At 42.9% G+C, this 23,435-nt stretch overlaps 1 protein-coding gene across 4 annotated transcripts in view; it reads right to left on the bottom strand.

Moving 5' to 3' along the window:
• SLC10A6 (solute carrier family 10 member 6) overlaps positions 1 to 23,435 on the bottom strand; it is a 55,182-nt gene that overhangs the window by 9,606 nt on the left and 22,141 nt on the right. For all 4 annotated transcript variants that reach the window (XM_081581987.1, XM_081581979.1, XM_081582008.1 and 1 more), the window contains 4 exons: positions 14,016 to 14,196; positions 13,387 to 13,908; positions 2,184 to 2,302; positions 450 to 538 (listed from right to left, as the gene is read on the bottom strand). In XM_081581987.1, coding sequence (XP_081438113.1) covers positions 450 to 538; positions 2,184 to 2,302; positions 13,387 to 13,763 — 585 coding nt within the window. In that variant the 5' untranslated portion in view covers positions 13,764 to 13,908; positions 14,016 to 14,196. The remainder of the gene's footprint in view (positions 1 to 449; positions 539 to 2,183; positions 2,303 to 13,386; positions 13,909 to 14,015; positions 14,197 to 23,435) is intronic.

Below are 23,435 nucleotides of genomic sequence, written 5' to 3'. Positions count from 1 at the left end.
TTGCTTGTGTGTACAAACTCCATCTTTAGAGGCTCCCCCAGGAATGCTTCTGAAAGACAGTGCTGCTCCCTGCTCTTCCAGGAAACCAGCCACATCCTAAACACTGGACCCCATTTCATGCAGCCTTGACCAGCCTTCGCTGGAGAGCACCCATGTGAACCCCTGTGAATGAATGGGTGCTCTCTGTCCACACGCAGGCCTAAGGTTTTCTGGCCTTGAAGCATGAGTTCCATGCTTTGCAGGATGCCATAAGCCTCAGTGCAGGCGCCCACGGAAGTGATAAGACAAGGCTTAGACTGGAGGAAATAGGGTGATTGGATACAAAAATGTAGGGCATGTAAAGAAAATTGCTGGGTGTGGGCTGTATTCTACTGGTCTGTTTGTTCTGGTCATTGCCTACGTCTGTTTGTCAAGTCTCAGTGTCTGAAATGTCCCATGGAATTCCTTACCTTAAGAATAATTTTGGATTGTTTTGGCCACCTGTAATTCACATAGATACCAAAGGCCACAGGAATGATCAGGCACATAAGGGTGATTCCTGAAGAGAAGAAACGTCTGTCAGACAGTAGGTATCCTTTCTTCTACCCTGACCTCCCAGGCCTCGACAATTTATGTCTATTTCACTTAGATAAAAGCTTTAATTAAAGCAACATTTTATTTCTGCATCCACCTCCAAAAAACTTTTTAATCTTTGAAAGATAGTCTTTGAAGGGTATATGATAGCACTGAATGCCATCATATATTTCTCTCAGAATCCTTCAACAAGCACATGGAATTTTAGAGACAACTGAAAATGTAAAGATTAGAAAACAGACAGACCCTTTTGTGTCTTCAAGTCTTTGGCTGCTACGTATGGGGTCACCACTCTACAGCTACAGCTATTATTTCTCTATTTGAAGCCAATGGGTGATTCGCTTTGCAAAGAATCCCTATTGCAAGACAAACACACCATCTGTTTTAGATACCAAAGCAAGTTCTCATACTTTCACTTGTACCCAGGTAACCCACAGGCAGGTAGAGAAACACATCAATACACCTTTTAGTGAACACAAGTAAGTGAATACGCTGAAGGCAGGCTCAACACAGCAGAGGTCTACTTGCCAACAGGAGCCACACACTGACTTTTTTCAGTGCCACGTTCCAAATCTGCTCACTTGAGATACTAGCCAAAGTCATATAAGTTGCTTGTAATATTTGGGGCTTAAATTGTATACAAGTGCCTATTATTATATATTATCAAAACAGAACATATTAAATCTTTTAGCGATATGAAGAAGTTGCACATAAAATTATGATTTCTAAATTAAGATTTCACTCAAATTTTACAAATTCAGTGGACTTCAGCTGTTATCAGGATGTGGCTCTGTTCAGAGTTTTGAACAGAGTTTATGGGCCATGGGCTGTAAGCCCTCCAAGTGATAACTTGAAACTCCAGATTGACACTTTGGAGTTCAAGAACCACAGTTTCTATCAATCCTTCAAAGACTCTGATCAAACCAGGATAGACACATCATCTCACCAAGTTTTTCTTCCAAGCTGAGTAAGTTCACAGAGCTTTCTTAAAAAAAGGCAGAATTTAAGGAGATGATGAAGGAGATATGGGTGTGGTTGTGATGTGTGGATATGCTTTAACAGTTAATAAGAATCATTTGTGTGGATCAGTAAAGAAGTCAAGGCTCACAGGCGATGTGACAGATGAAACTGGGGGAACTAAGGTCTCATAAGAGTCACTGAGATGCAGTTAACCTGTGGGTCACAAGGAGTCAAACTACTTTCTAGTGAATTATATAAGGAGAGTTTGTTTGCTTTTAATAAGTGAGTTTTCTGACTTTATTTTCAAAACTGAACACTTGTAGGCATTAAGAACTTGGACTTTTCAGTAAAAATAAATTAAGAAATAAAAATAAAAATAAAAAAAAAAAAGAACTTGGACTTTGCAGTCAGATTCCAGAGTCAGAAATCAAGTTCTGCACTTACCAGGTGCACAACCTTGGTCAAGCAACTTCACCTATTTCTGAAAATACAAGAAATGGAACTGGTAATAGAATCTATACTATTGGGCTATGTGGAGAATTAAATTAGATAATACCTAGAATCCCCTGTATAAAGCAGACACATACTAAACAACAGCTGTTGTAATTACCATCACTATTACTATTTCATGTCACAAGCCCAATACAGACCTATGTACTGATATGGAATGGTGAGATTCTGCTCGAGATTCCAGGACAAGGTGTAGAGATAAAGGCAGAGTGGCATCATTCCCAGGGCAGCCACTGTGGAACAGGTGGTCATACTGATGCTGAAAGTAAAATTAAAGTTATGCTTACAAGGGAGGTTTTGAAATGAAGAATTTAATCCTTAACCAAAACAACTTCTGGGGCACAACTTCTTAGACATGACGTGAGGTCATTTACTTGAAACTCCCTCCTGTCTTATTATTCAACAAATGATGGCTAGATTTGTGTCTAGAAAGATTTCCGGCAGTTCTTGTCATCTATCAATTAATTCATATTTTATGAACATTTTCTTGTCCTAAGCATTCTTACAGTCACTGTAAGGATTCTTTTTTTTTTTTTTCCTTATACAGTTCCTCTTTATTGATATATAACCCATAGACAATAAGATTTCATTTTAAAGTATCTTTAGTGGGGAATTCCCTGGTGGTCCACCGGCTAAGACTGAGTTCCCAATGCACAGGCCCCACGTTTGATCCCTGGACAAGGAACTAGTTTCCACTTGTCACAACTATAGCTCCCACATGCCGCAACTAAGACCCAGCATAGCCAATTAAAAAAAAAAGTATCTTTAGTAAATATGACTATGCTATTCTATTTCCAGAATATTTTTATCACCTCCAAAAGAAGCTCCATCCCATTAGCAGTCCCTTCCCATTCCTTTCTTCCTCCATCTCTGACAACCAGGAATCTACTTTCTAATCTATGGTTTAAGCCATCAAAATTTTCCCACTTTTATATCAATTCAGAGAGGGAGCCAAGAAGTCTTATCTGGGTCCTGAAGTCTTATAATGTTTCAAAAAACAGGGACTGAGCAACAGATGCCAGGCTATATTCAAGATTGCTTACTCCCTCTGACCAACGGTCTTCTCACTGGCTTACTGTTTCTGTCTATAGGATTTTGTCCCTATCTTAGTGATAAAATCAACAAGAAAATGAATCAGTAAAATTAGAGGTGTGTGTGCTAAGTCATGTCTGACTCTTTGCGACCCTATGGACTGTAGCCCGCCAGGCTCCTCTGACCATGGGATTCTCCAGGAAAGAATACTGGAGTGGGTTGCCATGCCCTCCTCCAGGGGATCTTCCCAACTCAAGGATAGAACCCACGTCTCTTACATCTGCATTGGCAAGCAGGTTCCTTACCACTAGCGCCACCTGGGAAGCTCAAAGTTAGGGGAAATAAGATAAATGGAAGGGCCTCCCAGGTGGCACCTATGGTAAAAGAAACTGGCTGCCAATGCAGGAGTCATAAGAGACATGGGTTTGATTCCTGGGTAGGGAAGATCCCCTGCAGGAGGGCATGGCAACCCACTCCAGTATTCTTGCCTGGAGAATCCCATGGACAGAGAAGCCTGACAGGCTACATTCCACAGGGTTGCAAAGAATTGGACACGACTGAAGTGACTTGGCGTGGACGCAAGGTAAATGGAAATGAGATATCCTTCAGGTCAACAAAATACTTTATCTTTAAAATTGCTAGGAAAATTATACAATCTGTTTACGAATGTACAAACTGTCTATCGACACGAATACTGCTGCTCTACTGATTAACTGAGGCACAGGAAACATCATACAACACGAAGCAGGGGTAAAGCAAGAGTTTGTTCACTTTAACGCTAGCCCTCGAAAGTCAGAGAATGTGTGAATATTCACTATTTAGGTTCTCAGAGCAACCTGCCTTGTATGTAGTACATGCCTAATCTGTGTCTGTGGTGCAGATGGCTGAGAGACTGAGGCTTACTACCTCCCACCCCACCAAGGAGAGGGGGCGGAGACCCTTCGCATGGCTAAGGTCGGCCGCAGAGAGGGCAAGGGTCCTCAGCACTTGATCAGGCCAGCAGGTCAACCATCATTCTTCCCCATACTATGAACCACCGATGTTTCCATTTAATTAAGTACCCTGCCTATACAATAATCTGCCTGTGATGACTTTGACATTTTCTATCAAAAGAACAGTTGTGAGAGCCGGATGGTAAAGAAGGCATAGTGCCAAAGAATTGATGCTTTTGAACTGTGGTGCTGGAGAAGACTCTTGAGAGTTCCTTGGACAGCAAGGAGATCAAACCAATCAATCTTAAAGGAGATCAACCCTGAATACTCATCAGAAGGATGCTGAAGTTGAAACTCCAATACTTTGGTCACCTGCTTCAAACTCCATTGGAAAAGACCCTGATGTTAAGAAAGACTGAAGGCAGAAGGAGAAGAGGGAATCAGAGGATGAGATGGCTGGATGGCATTACCGATGCAATGGACATGAACTTGAGCAAACTCCAGAAGATGGTGAGGGGCAGGGAGGCCTGGCGTGCTGCAGTCCATGGGGTCGCAAAGAGTTGGACATGACTGGGTGACTGAACAACAGCAATCAGAAGAATGCTTATACTCCCAGAAAAGCAACAGTCATTACACTTCAGTGATATTAAAAATACTCCTTCTGGGAACTTCCCTGATGGTACGGTGGTTATGACTCTGTGCTTCTAATGCAGGGGGCCTGGGTTCGAGCTCCGGTCAGGGAACTAAGATCCCACAAGCCATGTGGCATGGAGAAAAAAAAATCCTTCTATACTTTCAATCATTGCCAGTAAAAATACAAAATGGCACAAAACCTGGAAAGAGTTTGGCAACATCTAGCAAAACTTTGGCCACCTGTTTTTGGCCACCTGCAAAGAGCTGACTCATTGGAAAAGACCCTGATGCTGGGAAAGAGATTGAGGGCAAGAGGAGAAGGGGATGACAGAGGATGAGATGGTTGGATGGCATCATCGACTCAATGGACATGAGTTTGAGCAAACTCCGGGAGATAGTGAAGGACAGAGAAGACTGGCGTGCTGTAATTCATGGGGTTGTAAAGAGTCGGATATGACTTAGTGGCTGAATAACAACAGCAAGCAAAATTACACATGTGTTTACCCTTTGATTCAACAATCCCCCATCTGGGAATCTAACCCAAAGATGCACCATCAAATATTTCGCTAACTGAAGACCCTTTCAGAAAACTAGACTTAGGTAATTCACAAGTATTTGTGTATATCATCCTTCTCCTCTCTGTTTTCATTTAAACATTCCTATTTCATGGTTGCTTATTCATTGAATAGAGGTTTATTCTTTTTTCTTTTTACAGCAATCACACAATACAACTTACTCTGTAGCTTGGTTGCTTTTGCATTCTTTTCCACTTAATATCACAGACATTTTCAGGACAATAGATATAAGAAACTCATTTTTTTTCAAAAGAACTGCAACATGAATATGCCAAAATTTCCTCAAATCCTCCATTAATGATGAAAAATTGCTTTGAGTTTTCTTCTATTATAAACAATGTTATAATAAGCATTCTTATACATATTTCACTTGAATAATTCTTTTCCTTCTGTAGAATAGATTCTCCAAAGTTGAATCGCTATGTCAAAAGTCTGTTTTTCATTTTAATAGATACTACCAGATTACCTTCAAAAAAATCTTATTATATGTCACAATCTTCCCTACACTGGAGGTGATCAACACTTTCGCCTCCCATGAGAACACTGAATAATGCATCTCACTCTTCTTTTGTTGTACATCTGATTCTCTATGAGGTTGTGCTTTGCAATGTTTATTAGCTTCTTGGAAACCCCCTCACAACAGCCTTGCTTGTCTGATTTTTCTTTTCTCAACTTGCAGGAGCTATTTTAAAAGTAGGTTTGTTATTGTTCAGTCGCTAAGCCATGTTCGACTCTTTGAGACCCCATGGACTGCAGTACATCAGGCTTCCTGGTCCTGCACTATTTCCCTGAGTTTGCCCAGATTCATGTCCATAGAGTCAGTGATGCTGTCTAACCATCTCATCCTATGCTGCCCTCTTCTCCTTTTGCCTTCAATCTTTCCCAGCATAACGGTCTTTTCCAATGAGTCGGCTCTTCGCATCAGGTGGCCAAAGTACTGGAGCTTCAGCTTCAGCATCAGTCTTTCCAATGAATATTCAAGGTTGATTTCATATCATCAAATGTAACACAAATATTTTTTCCAAGCTTATATTTTAACTATGCTTATGGCTTTTGCCATAATAAATAATGAACACAGAGGTAGTCAAATCCATACATTTTTTCCCCGTCTTCTGAGTTCCCTGTTTTATTAGAGATCTCCCCTTCTCCTGAGGTTTTGCAAATATTGCCCCCACTTTTTACTTTTTCATAGGTTTATATTCTACATTTATATGTTTAGCTCATCTAAAATTTATATTTTATATTGTGTAAGTTATAAACTGATCTATTATCTTCTTTTATTTGTTTGGCTGTGCTGGGTCTTAGTTGCAGCACTTGGGATCTTTGCCCTAGGGCCTGTTCTCCACAACAAGAAGCCACCACAATGAGAAGTTTATGCACTGCAATTAGAGAGTAGCCCCCACTTGCCGAAACTAGAGAAAAATGCTCGCAGCAATGAAGACCCAGCACAGCCTAAATAAATTAATAAAATTTAAAAAAAAAACAATGAATGTTTGAGTTGGGCAAAGTCTTCTTCCTAACTGAAGAGCAAATTAAGAAGAAAAGCAGTTTGCCACAGCTTTCAAATTTCTGTATCCATGAAGAGTGTGTCTGGGACACTTCCTAATTCCTAGTCTATGATAGTGCTACATTTCTGGCTCTTTGTACCACCACATGCTAAAAGGAAGTCAATACTACATCGCTTTGATCTTGAACTTCTGGAGAACTAACATAGCATTTGCCTCTTGTATGGCTTTGGATCAAATCCCAGAAAGGTAGGGTTTCCCAGGTGGTGGGTGCAGTGGGTAAAGAATACATCTGTAAGGCAGGAGACACAGGTTCTATCCCTGGGTCAGGGAAGATCCTCTGGAGAAGGGAATGGCAACCCACTCCAGTACTTTTGCCTGGAGAATCCCACGGACAGAGGAGCCTGATGGGCTACAGTCCGTAGGGTTGCAAAGAGTCAGACATGACTGAAGGGACTGAGCATCACACACGCACCAAAAAGGTAAGATTCATGACTGGGGGAAGCAAACTGTGAGATTCTGTCAGACTCATTCTATACCCTTTACACACCTCATGCCCATCACATGCACAGTAATGGTCAAGGATGGATGGCAATCCATGGCCCTGGTGCTCTACCAATGATTATAAATACCAACAAAGCTTGGAAAAGCACACAGTGAATGTGTATGAGTGCAACGGATAGCCACACCTTTTGTTTTACTGCCATGAAATTCCAATGCAGCATAAACAGAGGATGTGGCCAACTGAGTCTCTCAGCTATTCACCAAAGAAAACTGTTGGCCAAATCTGACTTCAGTAGGACAAGATTCAGCTTGCACTAAGCAGAATGGCATCACCATCCACAAGCTATTATAGAGAATAATGAGACAGACTCAACAAGCCCGGACAAACAGGTAAACCCTGAACCTCCTTTAAAACACAGAAATTACATATATGTACATTATACTAAAGTGTAGTGTCCATGGGTATACTATTTTCAATGGGGGTTTAAATTATTCAATGGTTTTTAGCTTGAAACCAATAAACTCTGGAACACTGACACTCAAAACTGTGAAAGAATACATTTGCTTTCCCACTGGAAAAAAAAAAAAAAAACACTTATATCTATTATTTTTATCTAGCTAGCCAGATGGATATGGAATATACTATAAGATCAGATCAATAGACTTGGCCCTAGAGATAGGCTCCAGGCCAGGTTTTTCATCCCCAAATATAAACATTACTCCTGTCTGCTGCTTCTCAAGAACAGTAACCAGCATTTATTGAGCACCACGTGCTAAGTATCAGACCTCATTACACACATTTTTCTCTTTTCATCTATAAAACAACTCTATGTGTGGGTATTATTTTCATTAGACAAAAATACTAAAGTATGTAGCATTACTTACACTAAGCCACATGGATTCAGTCTCAGTTCTGTCTCTTCTCTTCAGTTCTCCACCAGGCCCTGTTAAGCAGACCTGAAGAATCTGAAGTCCTATTTTCAGGGTCTCTGCTGAAGGATCAAGAGCTTCTTTAAAGTCAAAATTGGCCACTGACTCTCTCAGGCTCTACCACCACCATGAGTACTCAGAATTCTTTATCTGCTGCTGAGGACAAAAACATGTCCTCAGGGAAGAACAGACCTCGTACATCAAAAGTTATCAAACTAGAGTTCCCTGGTGGCCTAGTAGTTAGGATCCCAGGCTATTGATCCCAGGAGCCAGATTCAGTCCCTGGTCGGGGAACAGATCCTGCAATATCCTGAATGTACTTAATGCCACTGCCCGTACACTTAAAAATGTTAAATTGGTAACTGCTATGTTATCTATATTTACCACAATGGAAAAAAGGACCTCATGTGACACAAGTGAACTTACCTATGAAACAGAAGCTGACTCACAGACATAGAGAACAGACTTGTGGTTGCCAAGGGGGAGGTAGCCAGGGGAGGGACGGATTGGAAGTTTGGGAATAGCAGATGCAAACTATTATATATAGAATGGATCAACAAGTCCTACTGTATAGAACAGGGAACTATATTCAATATCCTGCAATAAACTACAACGAAAAGAAAAGAAAAAGGGACCTCAGAGAGTCTAACCCATTGCTTTTACAAATGAGGAAACAGTCCAGAAAGGCAAATTGCTCAAAGACACACAGCTCCTTGAGCAGGAACTAAAACACAGACCTCTGAAACAGTGCTCTTTTGCCTAGCCTATATAATAATAATAATAACTTTATAAACATATACATATATATGTGTGTGTATATATGTATTTTACCTCATTCAATCCTTGCAACAACCAGTGAGGTAGCTTATGTTTCTCCCTATTTTAGAAGTGGGTTTCCCTGATGAAATTAAACATACAGAATTTACATGACCTGCCAAGATGACCCAGTTAGTAAGTGACTAGGACTTCAAGCTCCCAATGTGGGTGGCCCAGTTCAATTCCGGGCTAGAGAGCTGGATCCCACATGCTGCAATTAAAGATCCCACGTGCTGCAAAAGGACCAGGCACAGCTAAATAAATAAATTTTTTTAAAAAGTTTTTAAGTGTGGGATATGTTTAAAGAACAGTTAGTAGTCCATTCTTACTACAGACCAGCTGTGCTTAAGGGGTTAATGGGAAATAAACCTACCAAAGTCCATTAGACTTGAATTAGGTTCTATTCAATTTAGCAGGTGTTGAAAAGCCTTTATATGTATATATTCCTTTTCTCTTCACAATACCACAAAGGAACTACTATGATTTCTAGTTACAAAAAAGAGGTCCCAAGTCAGGATATAAAGACAAGCAGTTAAATCTCAGAGCCTACCTTAACCACTTAATACAAAACCATGATGGAGAGATGGAAGGCAGAGAGTACATTGTGAAGATGCTGCAACTGGCCAAGAAAGGAACTGTGGGGCCTGAATAGAGGAGATGACAGTGGAGAGATAGGAAGCCAAGCTCTGGGTGACACCAAGGGGCTGGGCTACAGTATGAGCCACAGGAATGAACGAACGAAGAGAAGCATGGACAGAGTTACAGGGGACCGCTAAGATGATGAGCCCAAGTGATTGGGAAGAGGACTGGGGTCAGCATTAGACACTCAGAATACACAAACTGGTTCCAACATGTTGATTCTAAAACACCTTGTTTGGAGTGAACACACGGAGAACCACAAGTAGACTGAATGAAGCAGAGAGTTAAGGCATGAGAAACACAACTGGGGTCATCTCCAGAGTACCAAATCTAAATTTCATTTATAAAATGAAGTGAAAGTGAAACAGTTAGTCGCTCAGTTGTGTCTGACTCTTTGCAACCTCATGGACTACAGCCCACCAGGCTCCTCTGTCCATGGAATTCTCCAGGCAAGAAGACTGGAGTGGGTAGCCATGCCCTTCTCCAAGAGATCTTCCCAACCAAGGGATCAAACCTGGGTCTCCTTCATTGCAGGTGGATTCTTTACCATCTGAGCTACCAGATGCTGTACTAAATGCTTTTGGATTTCATCCAGTATAAAAAACAGAATTCCTATCAATGATTGTCTACTGAGTTTTGCTTAAAAGTTATTTTTGTTGGTACTCAAGTAAGAAAAGCAATGAACTTGGATATTGTTTCACTCAATAATACTGAGTTTCCATTTTACAATTTTTACAGAAAATTAAGATTTATTACTCTTGTATCTATAAGCTTTTGAAAATCTAGTATTTTGTCCCCATTTAAAAATTTCATTTCTTGGAATTTAAATTTTTTTACTTGATTTTTGTTTTGTTTTTTCGTTTGTGAGGCTTGAAATCAAAATTTTACAAGAAAAGGGAAAGTAGCTAATATTTACTGTGTACCTACTATGTGCCTGGCACCCTGCATACATATTTCCTCCTTAAAATATAGTCTCATGGGGAATAGGTAATTTTAACCCCATTTTACAAATGAGGCTTAGGTTAAATAATTTGACCAAAGTTAAAAGCTAATTAAGCAAAGTAAAATGAGTTTTACCTTTTACAGACTTCTTGTTATTGGTGCTTTCATTATAATGTTGGCTAATAAGAGATGAGGATAAATGTTCTCTTTCCTAGAGGTATTTAAGAACACTGTTTAAAGATGTATACTCCTACCTAAACGTCCATCAACAGAGGAATGGATAAAGAAGATGTGGTACATATATACTATGGAATACTACTCAGCCACAAAAAGGAACAAAACTGTGCCATTTGCAGAGAAATGGATGGACCTAGAGACAGTCACACAGAGTGAAGGAAGTCGGAAAGAGAAAAAACAAATACTATCTATTAACACACATATGTGGAATTTAGCAAAATAGTACAGGTGAACTCATTTGCAAAGCAGACATAGACACACAGATGTAGCGAACAAAGGTACAGATACCAAGCAGGAAAGAAGGGGGTTTAGGATGGATTGGGAGATTGGGATTGATATACACTGCTATGTATAAAATAGATAACTAACGAGAACGAACTGTAGAGCACAGGGAACACTACTCAATACTCTAAATGACCTAAAATGCTCTAAGTGACCTAAATGGGAAGGAAATTCAAAAAAGTGGCGATTTAGGTAAACATATGGCTGATACACTTTGCTGTACAGCAGAAACTAACACAACATTGTAAAGGAACTATACTTCAATAAAAAAATTTTTTTAAAAATTTATGCTCATACTCAGAAGATCTAGTTGTGCTGATAAATAGCACTGAAGAAAGTGCCCAGATTGCAGACTGATGAGAAACAGCTGTGACTTTAAATCTGAATTTTGCCATATTCAATTTGTAGCATTTGGCAACCTACTTAACCAATCTGAGACACAATTTTCTCAGCTATAAAGTTCAGAATTATAAAAGGTCATTTACCAGCTTATTTTGAGGGCCAAGAAAGAAGAGAAAGAGCATATATGAAAGCATCAATCCCGTGCCTGTCAGGGTACTTAATAAATATGTTTCCTTTTTCTTTCCAAAAACTTGCAGTCCCTGGAATTTATCACTGTTATATAGACTTAGTGTAAAGAATATTTATCGCTTCCCAATTATTATGTTAATGGTCAGCTTTATTGAATTCGAATTAGCAGTGCACATTGAGGGAGGAGGGTTTAAATGAGCGAGGCAAGTGATTCATTTTAAATCTTTGATAAGTGGGTAACTAAAAACATAACCATATGAAAATTAATTATTGCTCTGCTTGGCATGAACCCATTAAAATTTATAGGTGAAATAAGTTCCATATGCTAAACATTGAGCACATGCAGGAAACTAGAAACCCATACCAGCAGCTGACTCACTAACGTCAACTCCCAGCAAAGTCATCACCTCTGATTCATTCATTCATTGTATAATAAATTTCAACTAAATGGCATACATATCGAACAAAGATTTAAATTTATAAGTAGGTCTTTCTTGGAGCAAACGGTGAAACAGTTTGTTCATAAGAAAGCAAAGATTCTAGAAAGACCACTGCTTTCTAGCCCTTTCATTTGTATAATTGTGACTCCATCCTTTCCTCAAATGCCCCTTTTTTCCCTCATTGAAACAAGTACTCCAAAATATATGTGACTAATTCATTTTCATTAAAATGTAAATGAATGATAAAGCTTAATGTCTCCCTGGGGTATTCAACTACACTGTAACTGGGAACAAGGTCATTGACCTAAAGGAAAGGAATGAGATTCTAGTAGTGAATGCTAAGCATCTGCAAAGCAACAAAAGAGTTTTAGTCATAAAAGTCTTCGTGTTACTCCGCAAGTCAACTCAATAGGCCTCTTAAAACAGGATACCCCTGAAGCGCCCTTATCCAGTCCCCCAAAATACTGATCTCATAAAGTAGGTGCTCATTAGGGTCACGAGGCCCTCATTCTGGTTGTGCGGACACCACCATCACCACCACTGCAATAGCAACCAACTATCCTTAGCTTCAGAGAAGGCAATGGCACCCCACTCCAATACTCTTGCCTGGAAAAGCCCATGGACGGAGGAGCCTGGTAGGCTGCAGTCCATGGGGTCGCTAAGAGTCGGACACGACTGAGCAACTTCACTTTCACTTTTCCCTTTCATGCACTAGAGAAGGAAATGGCAACCCACTCCAGTATTCTTGCCTGGAGAATCCCAGGGACTGCGGAGCCTGGTGGGCTGCCGTCTATGGGGTTGCACAGAGTCGGACACGACTGAAGCGACTTAGCAGCAGCAGCAGCAGCATCCTTAATTTCCTGGGATTCTGATCCTATTGTAAAATTAGGACTGTTGTTAAAGCCATCGGTGTGGGTGAGAATGAGTTCATGCCCAGGAAGGGCCACTGGGTGAGGAGGAGACGTGACTTCACTACTGTATATGAAGCCAACCCCTTTACTCAGAAAAGAATAACAGTTGCCAGTAAAACAGAGGACAGTCACAGCAAAGTTAATTTTAAGTTCAAAAAGGAAAGTCCTGGGGACTTCCCTGGTGGTTTAGGGGCTTAGACTCCCCACTTCCACTGCAGGGGGTGTGGGTTCGATCTCAGGTCCAGGAGGTAAGATCCCACATGCTGTGTGGTGTGGCCAAAAAACAAAGGGAAAAAAAAACGAAAGTCCTTCTGGGACTGAACAAGTCTCTGTAAAATGTTTCCCACTGGAAACTCTACCTAGATTAGCAGAGTTTTTAACACAAACGTACCCCAGGCAGGGGAAGACAGCTGAGCTTCCCTCATGTAACTTACCTGAGATCCATATCTCCATCCACCCAGAAGGTGAAAATGTTTGAGACAGTTCCCCCTGGGCAACAGCCCATGATGAGGACAGCCATAGCTTGGAGCGGCTTCAGAGAGAAGCTGATGATCAGGAGGTAGGCGATGAGGGGCATGAGCCCAAACTGGCAGAGCAGTCCCACAGTGATGCCCCAGGGTCTCCTGATGTGTACCCAGAGCTTCTGGACCTCCACAGAGCATCCCAAGGAGAACATCAGTAGGCCAATCATCAGGGCCGACAGTATTGTGAACACGAGTTCCAGGTTCTCAGACACCTTCAGCCCCTCTGGCAGCTCCTCCTCCGAACTGTTGGCCGGGCAGGCCGAGCCGCTGGAACAATTTGCTCTCATCTCCTTATCTCCTTAAGCCAGCATCACAAATGAACGTCCTGCTGTGATGGCTGGGCAGGTCTATCCTGCTGTATTTTGTAATAATGCCACCAAGTCACACGTGGAGGATCATTCCAGGAGCCAAGGGCCAGCCAGGTGATTCATCCTAATTTGGTCAATTTATTCACAAGTGGTATTATAGAAGTAATTATCATGGCCAAGAAACATAATAAACTGTGGTAAGGAAGGCTTTCCACATCTACTGATACTCACCGGTGAACATTCAAGTGAAATGAGACAAGCAAACTTCCTGTCAAGTGGAGCAACTGGTGTGCCGTCAGCAATCATGCTGGGTTCCAGGAAAGGAGGCTGGTTGGCAAGACATGATTTCTCCAGATTCAGTGGGGATTTCCAAGAGCCAGGATGCACTGTTTTGCAGAAAGCAAGGCTAACTCTGGGGGAAAAGAAAAAAACAAAGGCAGCTAAGCCAAAGCCACACCTCATAGCATGAGCAAAACACTTCAGCCTAGAGAATTCTATGAGGAGCACAGAGGAGCCTGGTGGGCTACAGTCCATGGAATCACAAAGAGGCGGACACAACTGAGTGACTAACACTTTCACTTTCTGTTGAAGAAATTAAAACAAAAGAAGGTCAGTTAAAGAAATGTCAGGAGGGAATAAGGATTATTTCAAGAGAGCTTTGGAATTAGTCTCACTTTTTCTTCTTTCTGTTTCTATTAGAATGTGTGTCTAAAACCAGCGATTAAACACCTGAAGAGTAATACGGTGTTAAGCACCTGGCGTGTCTCGTGAAACATGTGGAAACTCATTTCTGATCTGAACCCAAAATAATTCGAGAAATGTCACTTTCCTTCGGAGAATAGAGCCGGCTTGGAGATGCCCCACCCCTGGGTCTTGAGGTCAGGTCTGGGAATTCAGCGATGAAATGTGATAAAGAGCTTGTCTGGGGAAGGCTCGAGACAGAGTCTGAGGTCAGCCTGTGATCGCAATGGCCTGGGGCCTCTCTGTGTGTCTTAACCACACAATCACGTTTTGTTGGCAAAACGAGGCGAGAAAAGAATGGTCCCATGAAACTAAGGCTCCAAAACAGCAGACACCACACCCATTCTCACTGAAAGCAGGAAGTATATTTGTGGCACAGAGGCTGAGGACAGGGAACACTTTATAAATGGTCCCACGTGTCTTCAGAGTGACACTACCTCTGCATTGTTTATTTCTGGATTAGCAAATTACTTTCCATGACAAAATGCTCTGGGCATGCTTGCTGTATACAAAAACAACCTAAATACAAATGTGAAATGAAATCTCACTATTTGCAGGAAGTATAAACTGACTCAGGCAATCTACACCCCAAAAGCAGCTCTGAAGGGAGAACCCTGCTGGAGGCCATTCACAGGTCTTGTTTTATGCCCAAGAACAAGCTAACATCTACAGCAAGCTTGGTGAGCTTGTCAGGAGACAACCCAGAACCATCTGCATTGTGTTTATGCGGAGTCAAGCAAAGAAATGAGCTTCCCTTGTGGCTCAGCTGGTAAAGAATTCGCCCGCAATGAGGGAGACCTGGGTTCGATCCCTGGGTTGGGAAGATCCCCTGGAGAAGGGAAAGGCTGCCCACTCCATTATTCTGGCCTGGAGAATTCCATGGACTGTATAGTCCCTGGGGTCGCAAAAAGTCGGACACGACTGAGCAGCTTTCACTCACAAGCAGGGAAATGGATATTTAGGAGTGGGTTAGGTCTCTGGTAAGCTGGTGTTCTCAGCTGAAAGATGTAAGGTGTGGCCAAGCTGAAGAGGAATGGAGGAAGGAAAGAATTAACATGTTTTTGAGCACCGACTAAGTGACAGGGGGTTCCCAGGTGGCTCAGTGGAAAAGAATCCACCTGCCAAGCAGGAAATGCAGGTTCGATCCCTGGGTCGGGAAGATCCCCTGCCAGAGGAAATGGCAACCCACTCCAGTATTCTTGCCTGGGAAAGCCCAAGGACAGAGGAGCCTGGTGGGCTACAGTCCATGGGGTCACAAAAGAGTCAGACACGACTGAGCGACTAAACCACAAAGTGAGAGACATGCTAGGTTATTTGCACATATGTGGCTGTGTCTGGTGAAGGAGAACATTTTTTTAACATTATTTAGTAAGTGAGTATCAGATTATTTCTGTTTGGATAATGTCAAAAAGTCCCTTGGTAGACCTTTGTTACTGAAAGAATCACTTGAACAATTCTCAGTTATACAAATTTAAGTTTAGCAAGCCATACCCAACAGATGACCAAGTGAAAGACACTTTGGTGATCTGTTTTGCTACTCAGCTCTAATAGCTGGAAAATGAAATGAAATGTTAGTTGCTCAGTCATGTCTGACTCTTTGCCACCCCCTGGACCGTAGCCTGCCAGGCTCCTCTGCCCATGGAATTCTCCAGGCAAGAATACTGGAGTGGGTTGCCATTCCCTTCTCGACCCAGGGATTGAACCCGAGTCTCCTGAATTGCAGGCAGATTCTTTACCATCTTAGTCACAAGGGAAGCCCTGAAGAGGGGGCTAAATTTGCCAAGTAAACTTAAGTAGTCTGCAAAGGCTAAGGTGATCTTGGCCACTTGCCTTTTAAAATACAGTGTTATCAGAACTTCTCAAATGAATTAGGATGATTCCAACTGAGGTTCATTGACAGGAATAGCTATTAAAGTCTATTTACACACCAAGAAAGGGATGTCTAGACTGGTGACAAATTCCTCTGGACCCAGTTGTCTTGGGAGAGATGTCACAGGGTGATAAAGGACACGGTGACTGCGTACGTGGACGTAACTGGAAAAAAAGTAGCCTGGAGAGGTCAAGCTTGGGCACCACCGTGATGTGTGCAAGGCAGAAGTGAGGGAGGACCCACTGGCCTTGGTAAAACAAACTTATTCAAAACATCCTGAGGCAGGAAGTAGATGGGCCCCCCGACCCCAGGATTGATACTCCAAGATGAAAATAGCAGGACAATCAGGGAGCAGGCTGAGCCCTGCCCAGACAGAAGATAAGAGACCACATATTTCTCCTCAAAGTCAGGAGACCTCCCTGACTACACATGCGCAGAAAGACTCCTTGGAGGTCAAAAGGGGAGGGATGCTAAGTGATGCTAACCACTTAACCAAAGATGCATAGGCCTCTTTGGTGGAATCCATCTTGGCCAAGAGATATGTGAGGATATACTAAGATATACTAAATATGGACTCTGAGCCAGACAAATCAAAGTGACTGGCCAAAGAAAAAGTCAGAAGAAATGCCCCATAAAAGTGACTCAAACTACCACAAGGGCTCAGCTCTCTCTCAGAGTCCACCCAAGTCTATCTACAGGTACTGTACTTTTTTCCTCCTAAGTAAACACTTCTCTTGTTTCACTACTTCTGTCTTTGTGGAATTCTTTTCTGAAAAGCCAAGGAGAAAAGGAAAGATATACCTATTTGAATGCAGAGTTCCAAAGAACATCAAGGAGAGATAAGAAAGCCTTCCTAAGTGATCAATGCAAAGAAATAGAGAAAAATAATAGAATGGGAAAGACTAGAGATCTCTTCAAGAAAATTAGAGATACCAAGGGAACATTTCATGCAAAGATGGGCACAATAAAGGACAGAAATGGTACAGACCTAACAGAAGCAGAAGATATTAAGAAGAGGTGGCAAGAATACACAGAAGAACTATACAAAAAAGATCTTCATGACCCAGATAACAACAGTGGTGTGATCACTTACCTAGAGCCAGACATCCTGGAATGTGAATTCAAGTGGGCCTTAGGAAGCATCACTATGAACAAAGCTAGTGGAGGTGATGGAATTCCAGTTGAGCTATTTCAAATCCTAAAAGATGATGCTGTGAAAGTGATGTACTCAACATGCCAGCAAATTTGGAAAACTCAGCAGTGGCCACAGGACTGGAAAAGGACAGTTTTCATTCCAATCCCAAAGAAAGGAAATGCCAAAGAATGTTCAAACTACTGTACAATTGCACTCATCTCATATGCTAGCAAAGTAATGCTCAAAATTCTCCAAGGCAGGCTTCAACAGTATGTGAACCATGAACTTCCAGATGTTCAAGCTGGATTTAGAAAAGGCAGAGGAACCAGAGATCAAATTGCCAACATCTGTTGGATCATCAAAAAAGCAAGAGAGTTCCAGAAAAACATCTACTTCTGCTTTATTGACTATGCCAAAGTTTTGACTGTGTGGATCACAACAAACTGGAAAATTCTTAAAGAGATGGGAATACCAGACCACCTGACCTGCCTCCTGAGAACTCTGTATGCAGGTCAAGAAGCAACAATTAGAACTGGACATGGAACAACAGACTGGTTCCAAATCAGGAAAGGAGTATGTCAAGCCTATATATTGTCGCCCTGCTTATTTAACTTATATGCAGAGCACATCATGAGAAATGCCAGGCTGGATGAAGCACAAGCTGGAATCAAGATGGCCAGAAGGAATATCAATAACCTCAGATAAGCAGATGACACCACTCTTGTGGCAGAAAGCAAAGAAGAACTAAAGAACCTCTTGACGAAAGTGAAAGAGGAGAGTGAAAAAGCTGGCTTAAAACTCAACATTCAGAAAATTAAGATCATGGCATCCAGTCCTATCTCTTCATGGCAAATAGATGGGGAAACAATGGAAACAGGGACAGACTTTATTTTCTTTGGCTCCAAAATAACTGCAGATGGTGACTGCAGCCATGAAATCAAAAGACGCTTGCTCCTTGGAAGAAACGTTACGACCAACCTAGACAACATATTAAAAAGCAGAGACATTACTTTGCCAGCAAAGGTCCATCTAGTCAAAGCTATGGTTTTTCCAGTAGTCATGTATGGATATGAGAGTTGGACTATAAAGAAAGCTGAGTGCTGAAGAATTGATGCTTTTGAAATGTGGTGTTGGAAAAGACTCTTGAGAGTCCCTTGGACTGCAAGGAGACCCAACCAATTCATCTTAAAGGAAATCAGTCCTGAATATTCATTGGAAGGACTGATGCTGAAGCTGAAACTCCAATACTTTGGCCACCTGATGCAAAGAACTGACTCACTGGAAACTTACCCTGATGCTGGGCAAGATTGAAAGTGGGAGGAGAAAGGGACAGAGGATGAGATGTTAGGATGGCATCACCGACTTGATGGACATGAGTCTGAGTAAGCTCCGGGAGTTGGTGAGGGACAGGGAAGCCTGGTGTGCTGCAGTCCATGGATTTGCAAAGAGTCAGACATGACTGAGCAACTGAACTGAACTGAAAGCCAAGGAGCCAGGGCCTTGTCACTGACCACTGATCTAGTGGCTAGGACCTGGTGCTTTCACTGCCACGCCCTGGCCTCAGTCTCTGGCAGGGAAATCGAGCCCCACTTCAAGCTGCTGCAGGACGAGACCACCTGAGATCATATTTGGTACCAAAATCTGGGAATTCAGAAAGTCAAGGTAAACCACAGGCGTTGCCCAGCTGCGGCTTGAGGCCCCCAACTTCTGCTCTTGCTTTCTGTCTCGCACTCTCCACTCTGCTTTCAAGACCCAAGGGCATAATCTCTTCCCGTTCACAGCATTATGGGTACCCCCCAACATGGGGGTGGCAGGCTAATTCCCCAGGCCATCCTGATTCAAATAATGTTTGGGTGATAGCTGATGCTGTCCTCTGAGACATGGTGGAAACGTGATTTCCGACAGTGCAGGAGCCCGAGGGGTCTCTCTCTCACTGTCCCATATGGAACCCTCCACTACAGTTTTCTTTTCCACTTTACTCCCACAACAAGGTCTCTTTCTCACTCCTTATTGCTGTGCCCTTCTAGGGAAGGATTTCCTAGATATAATCCCTAAACTGCATCCCCGCCACAGTCACAATTGGTGCTGTCTATGTCAGACAAAATCGTCAGATGATTCTCAATCGTATCTCAGCTGCCAGGAAGACAGAGAAAAGGATTTGGGGTTCTTCTGTTGTCCAGTCTCTCACCTCACTCAACGCCCAGAAATCTACTTTGAGAATTTCTCTCCCTTTCAGCCCTCAAGCCTTGAACCCCGTGCCATCTTCCATTGTGCCCAACTCCAATTTCCTCAAGCGTTCTTCTTTGCATCTGTTGAGTCCCTTCATTCCAGGCCTTGGCAGCCTACATATCCTGCTATGGACAGCCTATCAGACTGGCTGCTACCCAGTAGCCCAAATCACAAACCTCACAGATGCTCAGTCACAAGGAATACACCCCAGCATAGGAAGACTTATCATAGGACATAAACTCTATAGATAATGGATCTTTCCTAAGGAAAGTCTTGGCAACCAGCCTGCACTGGTTCAAAAGCCCTTCTCTGGCCCTGCCGGGGGAGGAGCCTTGCACAAAGTCACAAGGAAGGCCAGACACGTCTGGTCAGCAATCAATGGGCGAGTAGAGGATGCCTGAACCCCCATCAAGTTCAAAGGGAATTTGGGGGACAGCCGGAACTCCTTCAGGTTAAAGCGTCCTGTTAAACGTTTCTGGGATGCTGGATTCCATTCTCAGAGTGCCCTCTCATTCTTGGCTGCAGGTTTCTCAACATGGGAGAATCCCCCTCCAAGCCAGAAGAGACACCTCTGCGGTATATCCTTAAGAATTGGAAATTTTTTAATAGATGGGCCAAAAAAAAGGAAAAACTTAAATTCTACTGTAACAGGGCTTGGCCATGTGTAAGTTGGGAAATGTAGGAAAATGGCCTGAAAGTTGGTCTCTCAATTACAATACCATTCTGCAACTGGATCTTTGCCGCAGGATGGGAAAATGGGGTGAGGTCAGGTTCTCTATAAAGGCTTTCACGGTCCTTTACCCAAACCCCGCCCTATACGACTCTTCAAACCCCGCCCTATACAACTCTTGTAATTCAAAGCCTAGGAACCAGCAGAAGACTCTCTTGACATTTTAGATGATCCTCTTCTCAGCTCTCTTATCTTTCAAGGGGAAGACCGAGCTTCTCCTACTTCTGACAGTATCTCTGCATCTCCGGAGCCACCTACTTCTGTTGGTCCCTCTGACTGACCCAAACTCCACCTTCCCAATGTCCCTCCATACATCATTACCCCAAGAAAGAAAGACTAGGCCCTCTGGGGTAACTCGCAGTAGAGCTTCCTATCACCCAGGATAAGGGAAGGTATGCCCTCTTAGGGAAGTGGCGAATGCCAAAGGGACAATCAGATTATATGTGCCCTTCTCTTTAACCGACTTAGTCCAATGCACATAGAAACTGGGCTGATTTTCTGAAGACCCTAGTAAGTTTGTTGAAGGGTTTCATGTCCTAAGTCTGGCCTATGATTTAACTCGGAAGGATGTTTGGGTAGTCCTATCTACCTGCTCTATCCCTGAGGGAAAATGCAGAATCTGGACAGCGGCCCAGGGGTATGCTGACCAGCTTGCCAAAGACCAACCCAAACATTATGTTAAGGGTGAAGCAGCAGTCCCAAATCAGAAACCCTCTTGGAATTTTCTTTTTTTCCAGAAACTGTTTATTTTCCATCAACCGAATTTCATTTTAAGAATTTGTATAAGAACAGCTTAAGATCACTCAATGATTCTTCCTACCCATGCAGTGGCCTCAGCAGTGGGAGATGCAGACCAGTCTTCAGTGGCAGGCTGAGGAAGTCAAGGTTGGTGCCACCTAAGGGGCTTCCTGCTGCAAGGAATTTGAGGGACACCCTGGTCCTCTATTCACAGGACCTCAAGGGCTCTGGACATGGTGAATGTTTTCCTTTTAAGTTATGACAAAAATCCAGAACAATGCCACACAGATCACTATCTGGGTAACCCGAAAAAGCCTCTCTTGGAATTATAATTCCCAGGAGGGAATAGAAACCAGGAAGTACACCTGATCCAGTGTGTATTAGATAGGATAAGAAAGTGTATCAAAACTTCAGTTAACTATGAAAAGGTTAAAGAAGTGACCTAAGAAAAAAGAGAAAATCCAGCCCTCTTTCACGAGTGGCTTGCAGAGTCATTTAAGGAAATATACTAATACAGACCCCTTGGCTGCTGAAGGTCAGTCCTTGCTGGGCTAGGCTGCCCCTGATATTAGGCGGAAGCTCTGAAAGTTACAATTTGGCCCACAAACGCCCATGCCCCAGCTCTTAGATGTGGACTTTGGGTTTTTAATAATCAAGATCAAGCTCAGAGAAGGACAGAACCCAACATGAAGAAAGACAGGCCAGGGTTCATGCAAAATTGATACTCGTCGCTGTCAGTCATGCCTTGTGACCTCAGGACAACCCAAGGGGGCTAAGAAAGTCCGACTACCCATCTGGAGATAAGACCAACAAGGGAGAATGCTAAAATGCAAGTCGAATGGCCACTGAGATTGCCAGAAAGAACCCCCTGGGCCATGCCTAACTTGCAAACAAACAGATCACTGGGAGAGGGAGTGCCCCCAGTCCTGAAGGGGAAGCAGGGAGCTCCCGCTCCCAAGATGGCCATGCTAGAGGACCGAGGTAGCCTGGGGATTCTGGCAGTTCCCCTCAACAAGACATCTATATCCACTGAGGAGCCCCGGGTAGTCCATGACATGACAGATACGAAAATCGATTTCCTAATAGGAATCCCTTACTCTCTCTTAATTTCTCACACTGGACCTCTTTGCTCCAAAAGCTGTACTGTGACTGCTGTCGACAGAAAGCCGGGCACTCATGACTTTACTGGGCCTCTCACTTGCCAATTTGAGCAGCAGTTGATTTTGCATGACTTTCCAGTTGTGCCTTGGTGTCCTACCCCACTGGGGAAGGACCTTCTGAGCTCCCTCGGGGTCATTCTCTGGTTAAAAGGTCCTAAGCAGCTCCTTATCCTAACTCTAAGACACACCAGCCGGAAGAGCAAGATTCTACTTCCAGCCATATACTACAGGCAGTAGACGCTTCAGTAGGGGACAAAGAAACCCCTGGGAGGGTCATAAACACCCAACCTGTAAGAATTAGCCTTAGGCCAGAAACTGCCTATCCTAACAAGAGACAATATCCTATAAAGTTGGAAATGAAGAAGGGTTTACAATCCCTCATAGATAAATTCCTAAGGCAAGGCCTCTTGGTGCTCTGCCATCTCTGTACAACACTCCTTCTCTACCAGTTGTTAAGCCAAATGGGGACCATAGGATGGTACAAGGCCTGAGAGGAGTAAACGAAGTGGTGGTCCCTGTACATCCCTCATGGCCAATCCTGACATTAACACAAATCCCTAAGGATGCTAAATAGTTTATTGTACTCGACCTTAAGGATGCCTTCTTTTGCATCCCAGTTCATTCCTCATCATAGTTATCTGTTTGCTTTCAAGTGGACTAACCCCAATTCAGGCCAAATACCACAATATCCCTGGACAATACTGCCTCGGGGGTTTCAGGACAGCCCACACTTGTTCATCCAGGCCCTAGACAAGGAACTAAGGAAACAGATGGCTGGCAGCATATAGATCAGAAATCGCTCATACCTCTCTATGACCAATGGAAAATTATTAAAGGGCTACATGATTCTCTCCTTCTGGGGGAGATGCACAGTCTCTGATCGTTTTCCGACTTTTTACAAGGAAAGGGCTCCTGGTGACAACAGTAAGAGTTACTCGAGCCTGTGCCCACATGCCACCCATAATCCAGGAGGTACCCTCAAGCCTCCCCTTCTTGCTAGCCCAGTCCAGTGATGAGGCACTCACCCAGGAGAGGACAGGCAATTAGA

Source organism: Giraffa tippelskirchi, chromosome 1 (assembly GCF_054371585.1).
Source record: "Giraffa tippelskirchi isolate mGirTip1 chromosome 1, T2T-mGirTip1v1.2.pri, whole genome shotgun sequence".
Classification (NCBI taxonomy): Eukaryota; Metazoa; Chordata; class Mammalia; order Artiodactyla; family Giraffidae; genus Giraffa; species Giraffa tippelskirchi.
The sequence above is the reverse complement of the archived record's forward strand: the minus strand, read 5'-3'. Positions and strand labels throughout refer to the sequence as shown.